The sequence below is a fragment of the Camellia sinensis genome, chromosome 5, assembly GCF_055761805.1.
Source record: "Camellia sinensis isolate YWXY chromosome 5, ASM5576180v1, whole genome shotgun sequence".
Classification (NCBI taxonomy): domain Eukaryota; kingdom Viridiplantae; phylum Streptophyta; class Magnoliopsida; order Ericales; family Theaceae; genus Camellia; species Camellia sinensis.
Genome location: NC_138965.1, coordinates 48,932,877 through 48,947,401, shown reverse-complemented (window position 1 = coordinate 48,947,401; position 14,525 = coordinate 48,932,877). Strand labels below are relative to the sequence as shown.

At 35.2% G+C, this 14,525-nt stretch overlaps 1 protein-coding gene across 12 annotated transcripts in view; it reads left to right on the top strand.

Moving 5' to 3' along the window:
* Positions 1-219: 219 nt before the first annotated feature.
* Positions 220-14,525, top strand: part of LOC114258179 (uncharacterized) — a 37,302-nt gene continuing 22,996 nt past the window's right edge. For 2 of the 12 annotated variants that reach the window (XM_082868827.1, XM_082868826.1), the window contains exons 1-6: positions 228-361; positions 616-638; positions 868-925; positions 1,641-1,682; positions 3,585-3,626; positions 11,193-11,262. In XM_082868827.1, the coding sequence (XP_082724953.1) occupies positions 324-361; positions 616-638; positions 868-925; positions 1,641-1,682; positions 3,585-3,626; positions 11,193-11,259 (270 nt within the window). In that variant the 5' untranslated portion in view covers positions 228-323 and the 3' untranslated portion in view covers positions 11,260-11,262. Of the gene's footprint in view, positions 362-615; positions 639-867; positions 926-1,640; positions 1,683-3,584; positions 3,627-3,864; positions 4,045-8,534; positions 8,629-11,192; positions 11,390-14,525 lie in introns of those variants that run through there. The other 10 variants (XM_028198079.2, XM_028198078.2, XM_082868824.1 and 7 more) reach the window with 9 other exon arrangements.

Below are 14,525 nucleotides of genomic sequence, written 5' to 3'. Positions count from 1 at the left end.
ATACTAAAAATACAAAAAAATAAAAAAATTTAATACATTTTTTATATTTTTATATATTTATTAATTTTAATTTTTAAAATATTTTTTTACAAATAATTTACTATTTACATATATGTAAATAAGTTATATCTAAAAAAATATAATTTTTTTTTTTAAATTTCAAAAATATTCAGTAAAAATGAAAAACAAAAAATACAAAAAATTCAAACCAAACAGAGGGATCGTAATTTTTTCAAAATTGAAAGGCGGTACTCGTCTTACAACAAATTTTTTTTTTTTTTAGGGATTCATCAGTCTCTGTGGCGAGGGCAAATCAAAAAGCAATGGCTTGGAGAAGGTTCGCGACATTGCTTCGTCAGAGGTATAATTCATCTTTTATTCATTTATTTTTATCGTTTTTGTTCTGCTGATGCGCTGAAGCTTGATTTGATCGTTGAGAAATGTTTTTTAAATGATCGTTTGGATGGAATCTGAGAAGTAAATTTCATTCAAATTCACTAGGGTTTTCTTCTCATCTGGTTAACCGGCGACATTGATTATATATTCAGATTAGTTTTGTTTGAAACTTGTTTTCTGACATTAAATCGAATTTTTCCATGTGGTGTTTGTTCGCAGAACTGATGATATCAACGATGGAGGTACTTTTTTTCATATGTTTTTACACTGTGATCTATGGCTTTCATTTGATTGTAACATTTTTCATTGATTTGTAAAGCGAAAGGAGAAGAAAAGAGAAAATATAAAGTAAAAAGATGCTAAAATTATTATTATTATTATTATTTTATCACTTTATTTCTCCTCTACAAATCCCTGATCCAACATAGCATGAGTTTTTCGTTAATATTCTTCATTACAATTGTATGGCAGCTAGGAAGATAGTCTCGTTGGGAGTTGGAGGTTGTATTGGGTGTCTGTTTTGCGATTGGTATGTTCCCTTGTGCTCTCTTGCCCATTTTTTTGTTTGTCCTCTGTTTTTGTTGTTTCAACTTTTTTTCTTTTCAATCAATTTCTACTTGGATTATTATTAGTCTTTTATGTTAGTAATTGCTATTTGTCATTCATGCTCATTGATCTAGTAGAATTAATGAACTAGAGGATAAAAAGTCGAGTACTTAAAAAATTTGAGATACTGGCTATTGGGCTTTGGTAGAGTGAAGAAAGTGACCAAAACACATGATGGCTTGTTTGGTACACACAATAGATTGAAGAGAAAAAAAAGAAAAGAAAAGAAAAGATAATGCTGCTGAGGCTTGATGAGACCCTAAGAGGTTTTTATTTTTTATTAAATAACTTGCTAGAATAGAACAAGAAGGCTGCTTCTATGATTTCTTGTCAACAATGAATGATAAGACTCTAATATCATTTCTTGATGACTATAAATGTGGCTTAAACTAAAAAATGCATGACAAGCAGAACACACTAAATAAAAACTAGGATCTTAATAACAATTTACATAATCTAAAGTTCACTTGGGCTTGTCGTGCATTATCATGATCTTTTGGCCCAAAGGTTGCTCGTTATTTGTTCTTGGTATAAATTTGACAAATACAAATAATGATAGTTGTTGTTGTTGTGGTTTTTTTTTTTTTTTTTTTTTTTTTTTTTTTTTTTTTAAATAATGAAAACTCTCTTGAAAATAGGTTTTATGAGATACATGGAATGCAACCATCCAAAGAAAGAAGGTATTTAGATCCCTTTTCTTTTTAATTGTTTCTTAAGTCTCACTCTTGTGTCTAATGCGAGTATGAGCAATAACAATGTGGCTAGTTTGAATATGTTTTTTTATTTGTGCTAGGTGATGGGAAATAGACTTTTTGCCTTGTAAACCAGACGATTCTATATATTTTCTTATGAGTTGTGCACTTTATGATATTTTTTCAGGAAGTAAATATACGTATTTTTTCTATATATTGGCAGCTTTTTTAACCAAAAAATAAATAAATTTATACGTTTAATTTATAATCTTTTTTAACTTATGCCCGTTTTGGTAAAGTGCCTATATCATTATCAAAACCATGGTCAACATAAGTATTGTGGCTGGATTGAGATTAACAATTATCATGTAATTCGAATAAAATTGAAAATCTTATTGGCTATGAATTGTTTTCCAGACTCGTTCGTTCTTGCATATCAATTATTTTTTCGTGTGTGCATAATATATCTGTCAACTGTTCATACATAGTGGAGGTAACCATTTCATGGGGAGACATGATAATTTGATTCAAGAATCAAGTAACTGGTAACCTCTCTATCAAACCCTTTTGGGATGGGGATGAGAGGCAGCCTAGAATAAGGGTGGTATCTTGGTTTGTCTTTTGGTGGGTTTAAACTAATCCTGCTTCTCACTTCACTGCTTATAAATTAAACCTCTGTTTTAACATTTAGAACTGACTTTCCACCTCACAACTGACATTTCCTACGGCAAAATTTGGAATCATTACAATTATGTGAATAATGGAGCTGGAAAAAGTACCTGTAGCTTTAAGGTAAATGCATTTGTGTGCAGCCAAGGGCCCAAAGTTTGTTTGGGTGGTCCTGCTCCCCCGCTCTCAATTCTCAATTTGCAAATAGGGCTTGGAGCCATGCTAAATTTGTGGATTCCACTCGACGAATATGCAAATCATGCTATCAATGTGGATTTATGGCACTCCAAATGAATTCTAACATTTTCATTTTCTAATGATTTCCGACTTGCTATACTAGAGTTACAAGCACCTTAATCTTCATTAGTTTTTCTTGGTTTGGCTTGTCACTTAGTAAATTGGAACCTTCAATGAGTTTAATATCAAAGAGCACCATCACCTGGTGGATCTTTCTCTCTTTCTCTCTCGCTTAGTTTGTTAGGGGAGTCATATGTTTCTTAATGTATAAATTAAGTAGAGAGATGTTTCTGCATAAATATATGTATATGTGTTTGCCTTTGTATATATATCTGAAATGCTAACTTTCCTTTAGTAGGTGATATTAGCAACATCCTTATAAATGCCTCGGGTTAGAATCTAGTCATATGGCCAAATATTTGTATAGAATATCAAATATGACACATTTGTCATTTGGATACAGTTCAAACATTCATGAATTTGGAGGGAACCTCAAATTGTATATCTAGTTTGGTGATGTAGAGTGCTTCATGGCTTGGATAGTGCTATTGTTTTCTTACTTGTCAGTTTTCTTGTTAGTTAAGTGAAAAATTATTGAGTTGCAATTTTATTGCATGGTTGAGCTAATATTTACCAATTTTGAGCAAATAGTGTACTCCTCTTGCCTCCTTTGTCGCTATGCTTACCTCATGTTTACATGTTTTGAATATACATAAATATATGTATATGTGCACGCACACACGTATATATATATAGAGGGAGAGAGAGAGAGAGACTAAAGGTAGGTCTTTCTGTTCCATTCCGTCATTTGGCTTATGTTTTTCATGTAGCATTCAAACTGAATGACTATGTAATTAGATTGATACTTTCACATATTATTGGTGTTTTTAGTACAAAGCAAGTTTTTTTTTTTTTTTTTTTGTCCATTCCATTTACACAAGTAGAATTGCTGGTAATTTAACTCGTTGAAAACTTTTGTCACAGGGAATTGATTGCCGCTGCAAGAGAATTGATCAAGAAAGAGAGGTTAAGTTACTTTCAATGATTTTGTTTCCTTTGAATATCTCTAGTTCTTTTAGTATTTGTAACCACTTTGTACCAAATGAATATAACTCAAGAAAATTTCTGTATCAGTTATGTACTTGTGCTTCAGTTTTTGTATTCTAAATGTTTAATGTCTTTGGGATTTTTTTACCTACTATTTGTGGTTTTCTGGTTATTAGATTCTTTATGAATAAACAATAGATAACGGTTCTCTTTGTAGTTGTTACATGGCATTTATCCTGATCGTGAGAGTTAGTTGCAACTTTGTAGCGTTTGACAAAATGGAGAAGCCCATTTGGAAAATGAAGCCTTAATCCTAGGACAACACTTCCCTACCCGCCTGTCAACTTACAGCATCCCTTCTTTGTTCCAATTAGTAATAAATATTTGCATGTTTCCCTACTTCATTTCACATTCAGAAAATAGCATGCATGTTTATCATATGCCTTTGAGCATTTATACGTAGACTTTTGTCCTTGCTTCCTTTGACTAAATGGTTCTATATGGAAGGTTCACAACTTTCCATGATTAGTCACATTCAATGAACTTGTTTTCTAACAAAGCATTTACATGTTTGCTTTAGTGTGTCTACATTAATTTTGAGACTAGCCACTCTCGTCATTGAGCAAGCATAACACGTGCTAGCTTATCTGAATTACTACGCTTAGTACACATTCTTAATTCTTAAGAACATTTATTTTCAACATTAATTCTATGGATTTATCATGCAAACAATAAGACACAAGTAAATATGATGATGAATACACTCTCATTTTATTGTTGATCAAAAAATACACTTGTCATTTTATTAATTAAATGATAAGATTGGTTATAAAATTGTCCAAAACTCATTTCTTTGATTGGCATTTTTGGGTGCAACCCAAATACTTGGTCCCTATTGGCTCGGTTGGAGGGCCCATCAACAGTGTAGGTATGATCGTCACTATGTGTGGGTGGCCACCATGAGCCAAATTGTGGGCAAAGGTTTTAGGGTTTATAGACAATTGGCTTCTTTAACTTTCTCGCTCAGGTTACGAGTGGCCACACATAGACTGCAGAAATCAAGAAAGTGAAGGTTAACCAAGTGAGCTTTGCGCGGAGCCAAAATCTACACACAGCCTTCACCATTTGATCTTATGGAATATGATCTTGTACATCCATAGCTTTTCCCAAAAACAATGAACAAATGTAAGAAGTGCTTCTCCACTTTTCATGGTTTAATGACTGAGGTGGAGAGTAGTGAACCTGTCTTTAACATAAAAGAACTTGGGCATACAATTTCCTGACTAAGTCATGCTATGAGTTGAGCTTCCTGGAGAAGGTAGGTATATCAATCATATGCTTTGTCAATAAGGGATTTGGATTACTCCATCAAATGGAGGTTGTGATCGGAGCCATGAACACCATGTAAATCAACGAAACAAGCTAAATGTTCAACAAATTTGGGAATAGTGTACCCATTGGATAGGGCACGCTTGCTATCTCAGGTGGATATGGCGGGTGGAGATCAAGATCTGGAATATAAAATTTTACTTCTAATTCCTAATATGCACGTTCATGTTTGTAAATGTATACAAACATGACTACCTCAAACAGTAAATCCAATTCAGAGCTAGATTTTTTGAGTTCACTCTAATGCAAATCTTGAACACATGGAGCAAATCTTGAACACAATCACTCTTGAACTCACAAGTATTCTAGAGAGACAAAAAGAGGGAGAGACAATCAACTACAATACCCTTATGAAGAACTCTCTTATTTATAAACCTAGGGCAAGTTTGGATAGTAGTCAAAAAGTCAAAAAGCCAAAGAACTATACAAAAAAGTCGAAGATTCCCTTTCCTCTCAACTTTTTACACGTTTTTTCTTAAGAAGTCAAAAAGTCATCGTAAACATACCAAGTTTTTTCACCTTATATTTTAGCCAAAAAGTTAAAAAGTTACTAAAATAGCGTGTTCCCAAAACAACCTCTAGTACGTGTGGTATGGGAGGATTACATGTGCCTTAGGGACTAGTTAGGACAAAGCCCCAAACAGCCTCATTACAAAAAAATAATAGTAGAAATACAAAAAAGTAATGCTCTTTGGTTTTGTTTTTAAAATTTGTTTATTGAATTTCTTTTTAAAAAATAAAAATTAATATGTTGAAAAAAAATGAAAGACACTAATTTTTATATGATTTTTTGAAAATCTCTTTTTGGTGTTTGTTTTCATCAAACTAGTTTATATGTTTAAAATAATAATAATAATAATAATAATAATAATAAACAACGTTCAATTAGTACACATTAATGTGTGTTTGGGAGGGAAAAGATTGGTTATATACCTGACCTTTGGCATAGTGTACAAAGTGGTTGCCTTGTGATTTGAACCCATAAACTCAAGGTTATTAAGCTAAGGTTTTACCATTGAACCAATGGTCACCTCTAAACAAAGTATAAATGTTGAAAATTAATAAACAAATCTTGAAAATCTAACCAAACAGAGTATAAATGTTAACAAGACTAGAAGTTTATACTTTTTCACAGTTGTAAGGCCATGTTTGTTTGGCGGATTAGGTTGGATGGGATTACGAGTACGGTAGGATTGAATGAGGAGATTAGTTATGTGGTGGTATTAAGTTGGAGATAGAGGATAAAGAATGTTTGTTTGTATTTGGGAAGTAGGTTAAAAATTAGCTTTTTGGCCTTTTTTTTTGAAAAAACATGCAAAAAAGTAGAGAAGAGATGTAGCCCAAAAAAGTCAAAAAGCTGCTTTTAACCATGTTTCCAAAACAAGTATGGAATAAATATAGGAAATTACATTAATGCCCCCAAACTAACAAATGTTAGAATAATTGCAATTTATATATAATAAAAAAATTAAAATGGGGAGACAACCCCCAGTGGGTGTGTCTTGCCCCTTACATAAATGCCCCCAAACTTTTTTTTTTTTTTGCCATTTCTTGTTGGATATGGTTTGACAGTGTTGAAGAGGAAGGGCAAAACAATAATAGCACCAACAATCCCAGACTAAAATCTGAATCCCATACCCTCTAGAATTTAGCTAATCCAACTGTGCAATGGGATTGCCAGTCAAGCTGGACAAATAATCCAGTCACAAACTCCTCAACCAAACATGCTTTGAGAGGTCCCACCTCACTATCACTCCAATCCCACCACTCATGCGGGATAACAAACGTGGCCAAACTGTTTTGTTGGAGGCAACTTTTGTGGCAAAACTTGCTTCAGGAGAAGGCAATATATCGAAGTTGGAGAGTTCTATGATGTAAGGTCTCATTTTGTCAATTGTGACCAGAATATCTTAGAATGTGTGATTAACATAGATTTAATTTGTTTAAAAAATAGCGAAGTTTCATCAATGTTATTAAATTGAATGCTCCTTACATGTGGACTAACATGAATATTGAAGGAAAACAAAAAAATCAAAGCCACCTGCAACACACTGCTACTACATCTGTTAGGTTTTGTAGTTGTTGGTAGTTTTCAAGGGGCTATTTGGTTCAACTTATTTCACCTTGAACCAATTCATATGGATAAGAATTGATATTTGAGAAATTGTTTATTGTTATTATTATTATTATTATTATTATTATTATTAGCCATGTGTTATTTAAGAGTGGGTTGCCTTTGCTAGTTAGAATTTTCCCCTTTTTTCTTTCTATGACCAATTGGACAATTTGATACTCTATATCATACTTGAGTTCTAGAGTTAAATCTAAAAAAAAGTAATCAAAGTGATCATACCCTCCATAAGGAAATTCTGTGATGAAAATGAGCTGACAATTTTTTCAAATTTAAGTAATGGCATAAGCTGCAGTTCAGAAGAAACTGCAGCTGATACACTAGTTACTCTGGAGATCTTCATTCCTTCAGATGGGCCTTCTTTCATGACATGATGCAGCAGTTTAATTTGATTGCTATTTTTGTAATAATATACTGTGTATGCAGTGCACCTAGCAGGTCTTCAACATGTTGAAACAATTACTGTCTGGTACAACTTATTGCACTTACTGCAAGAAATACTCTTGTTATTGAGAACCCTATCATGAGAAAATAATGATTATGGTTAAAAAAACTTTTAGGGATTTTATGATGGTCTGTCATACTTGACATTGGATTGTTGCGTGCATAGTTTCTAATAGTCTGTTGTTTTTTGTTCTTTGCTTTTGGTGCTTCATCCAAGTTTATCATCATCAAATAATATAATCATGGAATGACCTCTTATGCATGAGACTTCTCAAATACATGTTAGTTTTGTAGTCCAAATTGTTGAACTATGAATTGGTCCTCTCAAAGGACTGTATGTTGCATGGATGTTCAAGGAATAGACGAGAATGTTCCTTGAGATGTTCTCATCTTAATAAATTCGACCTTTAGTTCTTTGATTGCAAGAGGCAACATGTTACGATGCAGGTGAGACTAGTACTTGCTCTACAATGACCACCAGTATTCTACAAGGATGCCCATGTTATAGATTTGTATAATGTCTTAGTTCCATTGTGATTAGTGAAAAACTTGCTGCAAATATCTCGGCCTTTACCCCTCACACATTTTTATTTTGATAGATGCTGTTTTGGCTTTAATGAACGATTAAAATGCAACGCTGCACAATGACAATTAGTAAATGTGGGATTTTTGGAAGCAAATTTGTGTGTTCACTTAAATTTCCACACCTTCGTCTTGTTTGCATAGTTGTCAAATCGGAATTTGAATCGTGAATCGAAATGGCCTCATACCGAATCACGAATTGAATCGAATCGTGAATCGTAAAGATTCGGTCACTTTTTCTAAATTACTTAGAAAAACATATCTACACACTTGAATGTTAAATATATTTTATGAATATGAAATATTTAGACTTAGATCAATGAAAATGTTGTTTTGAACAGTGTTTTTGAAGGCTCAAGGCGCACTAAGGCGCTGAAGGTCTCTCGGGGCCTAGGTGCAAGGCGCAAGGCGAGGCACGAGCTTTATTGAAGCAAGGTGCACAATCTTAATAAAAAATAGATAAATTAACATAGACTAATCATTCACAGTATTAAGACAATTTTTTTGAAAAATAAAAGTAATCAAGACAAAGGGTGTGGAAAATAAATTGAAAATAATTTGTAATTTCAATGTAATGTACTGTGTGATTAATTAATTATTTATATTTTTTTTTCCTAACAGAGAAAGGAAAAAAACTGACCACCAGTGTAACATAATTTGTAATTTCAATCTAATATAATTTGTGATTTCAGTGTAAAATAATTACAAATAATTTATATTTTACCAACAGTGTAAAATAATTTATAATTTCAGTATAATATAATTTATTTTTATTTTACATACATATATTTGTGTTTTTTTATTAATATGTATAAATATATATTATATAAGATATAAGATATAAGATAATATATTATATAAGATATAGGTAAAACAGAGGCTAGACAAGATAGAGAGAAGTCGAGAGAGAGAAAGAGAGGAAAGAGAGAGAGATCGCGAGCTCACGAGAGAGATAGAGAGAGCGATCGAAGTCGAAGGGAGGTCAAGTCGTTGAAGTTGAGAAGACGAGAGACGAAGGAGAAGAAGGGAAATACAACGATGAAGAAGCAAAAAAAAAAAGAAAAAAAAAAGAGATAGACAGAGACAGAGACAGAGACAAGATGACAGAGACAAGATGACAGCAAGCAGACGAAGAAGAAGAAGAAGAAGAAGAAGAAGACTAACCTGTAGCCGAAGCCGAAGTCTTAGTCTTCAATCAAAGACGAAGTCGCAATTGTATTGAGCTGCAGACTAGCGCGAAGAGAAGAGACGACACCGAAAAATTTTAGGGCTTCGACTCTCGTATGTGTTGTATGAGTTGCAATCGTATGTGTTGGGCCCATTCAAACTTAGATTAAAGCCATCGATAAGCATAGGGGCAAAAAAACACAAAAAAACAAAAAGGCACGCTTAAGCATCGCCTTGCACCTATTCGCACCTGGCCCAAGGCTTGGCCAAGGCGCGCGACTTATCTACCTCGCCTCGCCTTGGGCCTTTTCAGTCGCCAAAGCTGCGCCTAGGCGCGCCTTTCACAACACTGGTTTTGTATAATGATCATGTAGTTTAATAGGTAATAAGTTAACAAAGGCTCCTATATGAGATCACCATCTTACCTTTTCCCGTTTTTAATATTTTTTATCAACCATTTTTAATAAAAGACAGTAAATAATGACAAACTCTCAATTTTCAAAGTAACAATAATTTGACAACGATATTGATATTTGAACAATAAGCATACATACTTTTTCAAGTAAAAATGACCAAATAATAAGAAATTATTACTTAGGATCTTTTATTTTAAAGCATAAAACATTTTAAAAGGTATAACTGGCTTCACTCATGTAATATTAAACTATAATTTAATAAAATAGCAATAAATAATTCATAGTGTAAGTTACTTTAATCTTAAACATCTTTAGAAGATATATTATGATTTTTTAAAAGGAAAAAATGAGAAGAAAGGCTAAAACCATGTTGAGTCTGACTAAAATCTGATTGGATCTTATTAAAAACTGAATGATCACTAAAATAATACAAATGATGTATATATATTGATTATTTTGGCATTAAACGCTATTGGAAGTTGCATTATGTCATTTTTACTAAAAGGAGGAGAAAAAAGGAGTTGAAAATATGTCAGATACAATAGTTTCAAGAATTGCATGAATCGTAAAAAGTGAATCGAATCGTGAGTCAATTGTGAATCGTGTGATTCACTAGAGATTCATTTCCAACATAGATTTGCCCATAGATTCGTATCGATTTTGCAAAAATTGCGAATCGAATCGCGAATCATAAGATTTTGATAACAGGGCTTGTTTGTTATAGTAAAAGTTATATATTAGAAGCACGAGGCAATGGAGGTGGTGAGCAGAGTTCTCAAACTTGCTCACACCGTCATTGAAGCCTTCATGTTACAGAAATTGTGTTTGAAATCCACACTTTGTGAAACTCCTTTTTTATTGTTGTTTAAAAATTCTCAATGTTGCTAGAAACTAGAGAGTTGTCATTCTTGAAGGATTCTCTGCTTGTGCTGTCTCTGAAAGGATATTGATACTAGCAGGCCTGCCTAGGTCAGTAGCAAAGCCTAGGAATCCCCTCGGGGTTGGTCATGGAGTGCGAACCCATGGCTTAAGGTGAGGATTTTTAGAGATGAGTTGTGGCTTGGAGGCTAGAGCTCCCATCCTTTTGGGGGACTTGCACCTTGACCATTGGAGCTTTGCTTGGTTGAGCCAAGGTGACACCGTAAGACCGCACCAGACCTTTGTGAGTACACATGATCATACCTTTGTGAGTACAATCTTCAATGCTCTATACCCACTATAGTCCCATGATATAACCTCCGAGGCTTAAGCTGTTTAATTTAGATTGTTGAATTTAATTATTTCCAATGTCTCTACCAACTAGTGAAATCCAATCCTTTTTGAGATGTTGTATTCTGTAAGGGGTGATTTTTTCATTTCATGCATTTGTTATGATTTTCTGAAACGGTATTAAAACACTTGAATTTGTTTTTCTAGGAAAGTGAAGAGACAGGAGCAGTGGAGCACATTGCTTAAAAGAATGGGCTGGCAACAGGAGGACTGAGAAGTGATACTATTGCTTAATTATTAACTAATTTGTAGGATTTTTGTTATACTTTTCACTATTAAGAGCATTTCCAACGGTATAGCAAAATTTTCACCAAATCTGAGTAAAAAAAAGGCAATTTCCTCAATCTGATACGAGCAGTTCCAACCGTTGCACTGTAGCGTGCATCAAAACAAAGGGGACGTCCGGTGGGATGACCGGGCGGTTGACCGGTTAGGGGTTCTGATATTTTTTTTCCCTCCCTTTTTGTTTCCCATTTCGTTTCTCATTTCTTTTTCCCTCCATTAAATATTTTTCATTTTTTGTTGCTTCCAATAATGATTTCCTTCCAAAAGTGAATTAGAAGCAGCAATGTCAATTGGAATTTGGCCAATTAGACTGTTGTTTGCCAAATCAAGCCTCTAAAGCCTCCCAAGTTTGCCAAACCCAATAGGGATTGTTGCTGGAAGCATTGAGTGCTGTCAATCTCGCAGCTCTGCCAATGCCGATTGGAAAGGAATCAAAAATGCAGTTTTGGCTGAGATCAATGGTTTGAATTGAAGTGAGATTGGAGAGAGATTTTGGCAATGGGGATGAGAACCCATTGCAGCAGAGGTTGAGAGAAGTGAGACTCGGTAATTGTTGGATTTCATTTGATACAGTGTCACTGAGATTCATGTGAGAGAGGTCAAGCTTCTCAACAGCTCCATTTGAGTTGCACCACACACCAGTCCAATTACAGTGGAGTGAAGTGTTTCCCAACAACCCATTGTTGGGAACTTTCCAATTTTGAAGCTAATTCAATGAATCAATCAGGCTTGCTTTTATGGATAGTAAAATAGATGTTTCATTATGATCATCAACCAAGATAGCTGAAAAAAAGTAGAACAGCAAAACTAAATGTAGTGTTGTTCTTGATTGATCTTTGGTTGATTTCTCAGTTTCCCATCATTTTCTTTCCTGGAAAAAGTGAGAGAAAATGATGGGTCTCTGGTGGGGTAGGAGGAGAGATAGTGAGTGGAAGTTATATGAGAGGTAATGAAGAGAAGATTGATTGATTGGCTTTTGATTAAAATAGAGAGAGATAGGAATGGCAACGGGGCGGGGTGGGGCCGGGGATCACCCTCCCCGTCCCCGATCCCTGATGGTAAGAATGTCCCCATCCCCGGCCCCGATCCCCGACGGGGAACCTATTACCATCCCCGTCCCCATCCCCTAACGGGAATCGGGTTTCCCCAACCCCGAAAATTCCCCGGATCCAAAAAAAAAAACAAACAATACTAACAATAACATACTCAACATCAACATCATCAACAACAATATCATCAAACAACATCAACAACACATAAATCTGAGTAGAGAGAGATCCATCTGCTCAGATCTGGCGTGGTAGAGGGAACGTCGTCGTCGTCGGAGGTCTCGGAGGGGAAGGAGGTGGCCCTCGTCGTTGGAGGAGGAGGAAGAGGAGTTGGCGCTCGTCGTCGTCGTCGGCGGAGGAGGAGGAGGAGAAGGGTCTGATTCGGTGGAACGTTGTCGTCGTCGTCAGAGGGAACGTCGTCGTCGCCTGTGGACACCTTATTCGGCAATGATTCTGTAGACACCTTATCTGCCATCTAAGAAGCACGGGTACGAGTACGGGTACGCCGATACGGCAAAACCCCAAAAAAGTAGGGTACGGGTACGGTTGCGGTACGCCGATATTTTTTTATTTATTTTTATTTTTTATAATTATGGTTAAAAGATCCAATCTACAAATTGAAATTAAATATCAAAACTAAAAAGAAAACTATAAAACTAAAAGACAAATATTAATATATTTCAATTCAACATAACCAATACCAATTCAGTCCATAATCCAAGCAAAGGAAAAACAACCAACACCAATATCATAAAAGTAATATTTGTGATTATTAACATTCTGATCTAATTTTTAATTTTTTAATTTTTTGATCTAATTTATGAACCTAAACTGCTGATCTAATTTTTCTAATTTTTATGAACCTAAATATTTCTAATTTTTTGATATAATTTTTATTAACATTCTGATCTAATATTTATGAACCTAAACTGCTTGATTAACATTCTGATCTAATTTTTATGAACCTAAATATTTCTAATATTTATGAACCTAAACTACATCAACATGACAACATCAGATTATAACTCTCTGAAGAAGAAACAAGAAACAAGAAAAAAACGAAAAAAAATAAAGATGAGAGATTCTGACCAGTTGCTTGGTATGGCTGATCTGCAGGGGACGAAAATAGATGATAGATGCTTGTTGATTTCTGCCCAAAAAAAAAAAATGAGATGAAGAAGAAACGAAGAAGATGAGAGAAGACGAGGGTGATGAAACAGCGAAGAAGAAGGAGAAGAAGTCGTACCCGATGCCGTGGGTCGAGGTCGAAGTCGAAGACGAGGGTGATCTCTGGGTCGAAGTTGAAGACGAGGGTCGAAGTCGAAGTCGAAGACGAAGCTGAGTCGAAGTCGAAGACGAAGCTAGGTCGAAGTCGCCTCTGTGTTGCTCAACTGATAAGATCAGGGCAAAAGTGATGAAATTAGGGCAAAAGGGACGAAATTCGTATATTCATTTTTTCATTTTTTTAAATTTTTTTTTTTTTAATATTGCTCCGGTACCCCTCAATCTCCAGAAAATTTGATTTCTGCCCCGATGTACCCAAAACGTACCAAATACGTACCCATGCCGTACCCGAGCCGTACCCATGCCGTACCCAACTGAGGCAGACATACCGGAGTGGTTTTTGCCGTACCTGATACGCGTGCAGCCGTACCGGTACGCGTACCCGCACCCGGTAAGTACCCGGTGCGTGTACGGCACTATTTTTGGAGTACCCGTGCTTCATAGTCTGCCATTGATCTTCATCACAAGATCTACACAGCAGAGAGAGAGGGAGAGAGGCTGAGAGAATCGAGTAAGAGAGAGGGCCTAAACATATAATGTAATATATATATATATATATATTATAATAACTATACGGGGATCAGTCTGGGCGGGTCGGGGGCGGGGTTGGGGAACCTATCCCCGTCCCCGGCCCGAAAATCATCGGGGATTTAATTTTCAATACCATCCCCGGCCCTATGGGGATAATTTTCAGGGAAAAACCGTTCCAATCGGGGTCAGGGGATCGGGTCCCCATCGGGCCGGGTTTAAATTGCCATCCCTAGAGACAAAGAGAGAGGTCTTGGGTTCTGAAACAGGCTGGTAACATGCAAGGGATGAGTGGAAAATTTGGAGTTTATGGGAAGTGAGTCCGACATTAAAC